Raw genomic sequence first — 7,500 nt, 5'->3', positions numbered from 1 at the left:
AGTCGAAGGGGTAAAAATAGGGGTAAGGGGGTACTCCCCGTTCCAAAGCATCCTGGGCTGATGACCTCTCGGGAACCAATCTTAGACTTGCCCCACTCCCTTCGCAGTCGAAGGGGTAAAAATTGGGGTGAGGGGGTACTCCCCATTCCAAATCCTAGATTTGTCCCACTCCCTTCTCGCCCAAAGGGGTAAAATAGGGATAAGGGGGTACTCCCTCTTAGTCTGCTATTTAAAACCTTCACACGTTTTGAAAAGGACCAAAACAAAGTTTGTTGACTCACGAAATGGAAGTTAGAAGAAGTCGAAGACTACTAGGATTGACCCCGAAGTAGATGAGTTCAAGGACAAATGTTTCATCTGTCAAGGCGACCTTGTCATTGACTCCTTGACTCGATGTAGTGCGAAAACTTATTGCTGTGGAAAATTTTTGCACAAGAGATGTTTGCAACAGGAGTTACAATACTCAGATAAGTGCGGACATTGCAAAACCTCAAATCCTCGGGGGAATGAAGATGAGGCACAACTTTCACCTTGGGAGGAGGTGGTACGAGAGAGGATTACCAACGCAACGAATGCCATCAATAGGTATCGGCGAGGGGGACGGCCTTATCATATTCACAATCGTAATATTGTTTCGTGGAGGACCTTGCCGTACCATGCGAATCTTTCCATCTGGTTTGAATTTTATACAAGACTCACCATCTTCGTGCAGCAAAGGGGAAACGCTACCCTGTACATCCATGCCTATGTCAACTTGCCGTGGATGACCATTACTCAATCAATAAGACAGACGGTGTATGAAATGTTCAGTCGAAACATCCCAACGGAAGTAATGCTCTGCGTACGCGAAGTAAAGTTTAGGTTATTGTTCCTGTCGTGGCTGCACTACGACGTTGAGGATGAAGTGATTATCAACAGATTAACTCTTCAATCATCTTTTTCACCCCCCATTTACCCTGAAGACACAGCTTGGGTGTAACGTGTAACTTTTATTGTAACTCGAAAAACTCGTAAAACAAAACAAAAACAAAAACAAAGAGTCTGAGTCTCTATAACGTTTATTGAATAATGATAATAAAAATAATAACATGAGCTCCGAAAGAGAATTGGTTACAATTTTTAACTCTTTAACTCTTGACCGTCGGTATTCCACAAAGTGTTGGGAACTAAACTCGTTTCCAGCTTCACAGACTCTTGGTCCCTGGCCCCAAAACGCACGATATTCTGCCCTAGTTTTCTTTGCTTTTGGTCATGAAGTCTTTGCCTGATCCGTTCCTTATTCTTGGCATAGTAACTTCTCCAATACTCGTTGATCCGTTCCCTGTTGTTTTTACAGTATTGTCTTCGATAATTTCTGATGTGCTCCTTGTTCTGTTGACAATAGGCTCTCTGGCTGCTGGCGAGTCGTTCCTTGTTGTTTTCATACCATCTTTTACGACGGGTTTTGAGAATCCCGACGTTCTCTGCACGATATCTCTTTTGTTGGGCCAGGATTCGCTGTTTGTTCTTGGCATAATATTTTTTGTGGTAGGCCTTTTTACAGACAACCCTCTGGTCATTCCCTGACAGTTGATTGGAGCAATTCATCTTGCATGTGTGGCGTCTTACAAATAATGACTAAAACCCTGGAATCACACACTCTTATAAGAGTCACATGGCTAATTCAGGTCTTAACCTCTTCTTCTACTTCCTCCTCGTCATCATCGTCGGGGCGTAACTTCTTCCGCATTAGTCTGTTTAGCAGGAATTTTCGTTTTGCCACTGCCGACTCGGCTGCTTCGTCAAAATCCATGTCGTCTTCCTCAATAAAGCGTCGAGGAGTCTTCATGACTTTACGGTGTATTGCGTCGTGTTTGATACGATGAGTCCATTTTAGACGCTCTAAGTAAGTCCTTCGTAGCCTTCTTCTACTTACAGGTAATAGGACGTTGAAAGCAGCATTTTCGGCATAGTTTTGGGATTTTCCCTTATCCAGGAACTGCTGGACTTCCTTCAGGTAGGTTTCTTTGACGTCTTCCCCGACGTTTTGACGTAGCGGACTCCACGGATCTGGTTCATCGTCGTCCGCTTCTTCTTCCTCTTCGGAGCTGCTACTATCTTCATCTTCTTCCTGTTCCTCTTCAGGCTCCTCTTCATCCACCTCTTCTTCCTCTTCAACGTTCTCATCATTGTTATCTTCCACGGGGCCAAAAATATCTGTTGAACGATCATCCATGATTCTCGTCGACCTTCACCCAAGACAACGTACTTCAAATGAACCGAGTCGATTAAACTGATGTTTAATATACCATTTTGGGCAATGATCAGACATCCTCTCTCTTTCTTCGATGCCAGCGTGGGTATCCTTCGTGCGTCATGAGGTGACTAAACACGCGTTTCCTGTCATCACTGGCGGGATGTAAATCCAGGACCGTGTACCCAAACGGTCGTTCAGTCACTTTTTGATACGCGTCCATCATGTCTTGCCAGCAAGTGGGAAAAGCCTGAAGCAGTAAATTCTTCATCCCTAATTGATCTCTCGGATTTTTGAAGGCTACGATGTAGTGGGCGTTCCTGGAAATACTCTTGGCGTATTTCCCTGGTGGAAACATGTCTTGGCACAAGTACAACACGGTGATATTTTGATGATGAGAGTGTTTGGTGAATAAGTCTAGCAACGCTTTGTCCTCACCTCCCTCTGCCATCAGATCGTCCAGTACGAGTAATCCACCCTTCGGAAACCATGACTTGAGATGGTCTGACTCTGGAATCCCTTCGTGAAATTGCACACCAGCGTCTTCCATGTCTCTAAATCCGTCTTGCCACGCCCCGTAGCAATAATGAATCGTAGTGGGAGGGTTTACAAACAATTCTTCCAAGTGATCCAAGAGTAACGATTCGGTAAAACAAGTCTTGCCACAACCAGAAGGGCCCAGGATCAAAATACTGGAGGGTGTCTTGAACCGAAACGCTTCTCCCATTTCTATTCTACCAGGGATCCCATGGTGCTTTTCGGTAGGAAATGTGATATTTGGGACATCTCGTGTCTTTTCTGATCCACTGCTTTGACAACTATGTTTTTCGTGACGAATTCTACTGTCTGCACGGGAGAATAGTCTATGACAATATCGACAATAAAGGGACATGACTCCTTGCTAGTTTGACTCAAAATGAATTGAGGCAGTTAATGCCTTAGTTTTATACATGATTAATGATCGAGTTGACGAGTGTGGTGGAGGCGGTAGCGGTGGCGGTGGTGGTGGTGGTGGTGGTGATGGTGAATGTGGTGGTGGTGCAGGTAATGGATGTGGTGGTGGTGGTGAATGTGGTGGTGGTGGATGCGGTGGTGGTGGATGCGGTGGTGGTGGTGTAGGTAATGAATGTGGCTGTGGTGGTAAATGTGGTGGATGTGGCGGTGGTGGCGGTGGTGGTGAATGTGGTTTTGGTGGCAGTGGTAAATGTGGTGGTGGTGGTGGTGGTGGATGTGGTGGTGGATGCGGTGGTGTTGGCGGTGGTAAATGTGGTGGTGGTGGTGGTGAATGTGGTGGATGTGGTGGTGGTGGTGGTAAATGTGGTGGATGTGGCAGTGGTGGTGGTGAATGTGGTGGTGGTGGCGGTGGAGGTGGATGTGGTGGGAAATTTGGTGGATGTGGCGGCAGTGGTGGCGAATGTGGTTTTGGTGGCGGTGGTAAATGTGGTGGTGGTGTAGGTGGTGGTGGTGGTGGATGTGGTGGTGGTGGATGCGGTGGTGTTCGCGGTGGTAAATGCGGTGGTGGTGGTGGTGGTGGTGGTGGCGGTGGTAAATGTGGTGGTGGTGTAGGTGGTGGTGGTGGTGGATGTAGTGGTGGTGGTGGTAAATGTGGTGGATGTGGCAGTGGTGGTGGTGAATGTGGTGGTGGTGAATGTGGTGGTGGTGGCGGTGGAGGTGGATGTGGTGGGGAATTTGGTGGTGGTGGTAAATGTGGTGGTGGTGTAGGTGGTGGATGTGGTTGTGGTGATGAATGTGGTGCATGCGGTGGTGGTGGTACATGTGGTGGTGATATAGGAGGTGGTGGTGGTGAATATGGTGGTTGTGATGGTGCATGTGGTGGTGGTGGTGAATGGGGCGGTGGTAGTGAATGTGGTGGTGGTGGTAAATGTGATGGTGGTGGCGGTGGTGGTGAATGTGGTGGTGGATGTGGTGGTGGATGTGGTGGTGGTGGTAAATGTGGTGGTGGTGTAGGTGGTAGTGGTGGTGGTAAATGTGGGGGTAGTGGATGAGGTGGTGGTGGTGTCGTAAAAGATGGTATGAAAACAGCAAGGAACGACTCGCCAGCAGCCAGAGAGCCTATTGTCAACAGAACAAGGAGCACATCAGAAATTATCGAAGACAATACTGTAAAAACAACAGGGAACGGATCAACGAGTATTGGAGAAGTTACTATGCCAAGAATAAGGAACGGATCAGGCAAAGACTTCATGACCAAAAGCAAAGAAAACTAGGGCAGAATATCGTGCGTTTTGGGGCCAGGGACCAAGAGTCTGTGAAGCTGGAAACGAGTTTAGTTCCCAACACTTTGTGGAATACCGACGGTCAAGAGTTAAAGAGTTAAAAATTGTAACCAATTCTCTTTCGGAGCTCATGTTATTATTTTTATTATCATTATTCAATAAACGTTATAGAGACTCAGACTCTTTGTTTTTGTTTTTGTTTTGTTTTACGAGTTTTTCGAGTTACAATAAAAGTTACACGTTACACCCAAGCTGTGTCTTCAGGGTAAATGGGGGGTGAAAAAGATGATTGAAGAGTTAATCTGTTGATAATCACTTCATCCTCAACGTCGTAGTGCAGCCACGACAGGAACAATAACCTAAACTTTACTTCGCGTACGCAGAGCATTACTTCCGTTGGGATGTTTCGACTGAACATTTCATACACCGTCTGTCTTATTGATTGAGTAATGGTCATCCACGGCAAGTTGACATAGGCATGGATGTACAGGGTAGCGTTTCCCCTTTGCTGCACGAAGATGGTGAGTCTTGTATAAAATTCAAACCAGATGGAAAGATTCGCATGGTACGGCAAGGTCCTCCACGAAACAATATTACGATTGTGAATATGATAAGGCCGTCCCCCTCGCCGATACCTATTGATGGCATTCGTTGCGTTGGTAATCCTCTCTCGTACCACCTCCTCCCAAGGTGAAAGTTGTGCCTCATCTTCATTCCCCCGAGGATTTGAGGTTTTGCAATGTCCGCACTTATCTGAGTATTGTAACTCCTGTTGCAAACATCTCTTGTGCAAAAATTTTCCACAGCAATAAGTTTTCGCACTACATCGAGTCAAGGAGTCAATGACAAGGTCGCCTTGACAGATGAAACATTTGTCCTTGAACTCATCTACTTCGGGGTCAATCCTAGTAGTCTTCGACTTCTTCTAACTTCCATTTCGTGAGTCAACAAACTTTGTTTTGGTCCTTTTCAAAACGTGTGAAGGTTTTAAATAGCAGACTAAGAGGGAGTACCCCCTTATCCCTATTTTACCCCTTTGGGCGAGAAGGGAGTGGGACAAATCTAGGATTTGGAATGGGGAGTACCCCCTCACCCCAATTTTTACCCCTTCGACTGCGAAGGGAGTGGGGCAAGTCTAAGATTGGTTCCCGAGAGGTCATCAGCCCAGGATGCTTTGGAACGGGGAGTACCCCCTTACCCCTATTTTTACCCCTTCGACTGTGAAGGGAGTGGGGCAAGTCTAGGATTGGTTCCCGATGAGGTCAGCGTCCCAGGATGCTTTGGAACAAATAGAAAGGTATATAAGTGCCTCGGACACAAGTCTCTCAGTCTCCATCATGGCCGCTTGTTGGATGGACCTCTGTCGTTTAGGACCACAGGATACTGTAAGTATCGATTTTGAAGTTGCATGACATTTTTTGCGTGACCCTGGCGTGATTTGTGTCGCCATGGAAATCCGTGAGACCGATCTCAGTCCTCCGTCGAGGCTGGTGGGCTGTTTTCCAACATGGCCGACTTTCGTGGGCGCCGCCATCTTGAATTCTTAATTCGGCTCCTGATTGGCTGAAATTTGTGGCGGCCATCTTGGATTTGGAAAACAATAGCATCCATTGTTCTTAATTCGGCTCCTGATTGGCTGAAATTTGTGGCGGCCATCTTGGATGTGGAAAACAATAGCGTCCATTGTTCTCCAAACAATAGCCTATTGTCTTTCTCGGCTCCTGATTGGTTACCGCTCATATGAGCGTCCATTACTACTTACTGATTAATCGTTCAAGGGCCCTTTTCCTGGATTTTGTCAGCCTTTTAGGTATTGATTAGACTCAAAGGCCCTGTCAGGGGATCTTATTATGATTAATATCATTTAAGGGCCCCTCCAGGGATTTTGTTGCTAAATTGCCCTTTCAGGCTCCAAAGGCCTCGTTTTGGGATTTTGGTACAGTTTATGTTTTCAGTTATATCTAGGGGAGGGTTTAACTTTTTCTAATGTTTGCCAAGTTGCCTTTTCGGTTATTTTATTCGTTTTAGCCAGTTTGTTTTTTTAGTTTTTAGTTATTATCTCTCATACTTTCATAGTAGCTTGTCTTTTGTTAATTAGCCCCACTTTCTGCTCTTTCACGTGATTTTGTACATTTATTAGTTGTCACTTGTAATTACGTAATCAGTAGCACCTTAATCTTATTTAAAGCTCGTTTTTATTCAAAAGTTGTAATAACTGAAGAAGGTCTCTGACGGAAACGTAAGGTAAGTCAGTCAAACATACAATGGAGAAAATGTTGAAAAGAGACAAACGTTTACTTTCAATAGGAACGGGAACGTAACAATAAAAAAAAAAAAATTAAAACCAAAAATGGGAGTGTTCAACACAACAGAAAACCAGATCGGTTGAATGAGTCCTAATGATATAATGAACATCGCGACATTCAAAATTTCTTAAACAAACAGACGATCACTGAGTTTTGTACACCGGCAGAAATTGTGCTGCCAGACTGAAGACATATGGAATGGAAATTAACTGTTCTTTTCAGAGAATAGGTGGGGGACAGTGCTCCCAAGACAAAACAGGTCGGGCAAAAGAAAAATGTGCTCTTTTTCTCCCGTTACTCTCATGTGGAAAAGACATTTCCGCACACGCTTAGTCTGTCGGCGTCAGTGATGTTGAGTCCGAGACCGACTTAATCTTAGGGCGGACATCAATGTTTACTGCCCTTGGTGATATTTTGAGGATGACTATCTGTCCTGCTCATCGCTCATCTTTATGCACTGGGTGGCGAAGAGGTTTTCAACGATGCCGCTTGCCAGAAATATTATCGAGTCATGCCCATGGGAAATCGCGCAAGGCTGACCGTAGAATCAAAGACCATACTTAAACGTGCGGGCATATTTATTCCTGTTAGCTCTGGTAAGTCAACGCAGTTTTGCTAATTTATGGTTTTACAGTTACTTGAACTAAAACGCAACGGTGGCATTTAAGAGCCTGTTTACAAGGAGGGAGGGTTACCCTAACAAGCGGTTACCCTAGCTGGAAGG

General features: G+C 45.4%; 3 protein-coding genes across 3 annotated transcripts in view; 1 reads left to right on the top strand and 2 right to left on the bottom strand.

The window, feature by feature from the left end:
- LOC149115165 (hsp70/Hsp90 co-chaperone CNS1 homolog) overlaps window positions 1–7,500 on the top strand; it is a 24,420-nt gene that overhangs the window by 8,800 nt on the left and 8,120 nt on the right. The window lies entirely within an intron of this gene.
- Window positions 1,107–2,215, bottom strand: LOC149115167 (uncharacterized). The gene has a single exon (XM_089284749.1). The coding sequence runs from the start codon at window positions 2,213–2,215 to the stop codon at window positions 1,664–1,666; it is 552 nt and encodes a 183-aa protein (XP_089140875.1). The 3' UTR covers window positions 1,107–1,663.
- Window positions 2,160–3,298, bottom strand: LOC149115166 (uncharacterized). The gene has a single exon (XM_089284734.1). The coding sequence runs from the start codon at window positions 3,123–3,125 to the stop codon at window positions 2,304–2,306; it is 822 nt and encodes a 273-aa protein (XP_089140860.1). The 5' UTR covers window positions 3,126–3,298; the 3' UTR covers window positions 2,160–2,303.

The sequence above is a fragment of the Orbicella faveolata genome, unplaced genomic scaffold (assembly GCF_042242905.1).
Source record: "Orbicella faveolata isolate gen_17 unplaced genomic scaffold, um_ofav_v1 contig_13, whole genome shotgun sequence".
NCBI classification, from domain to species: Eukaryota; Metazoa; Cnidaria; class Anthozoa; order Scleractinia; family Merulinidae; genus Orbicella; species Orbicella faveolata.
This window is presented reverse-complemented; position numbering and strand designations above follow the sequence as displayed.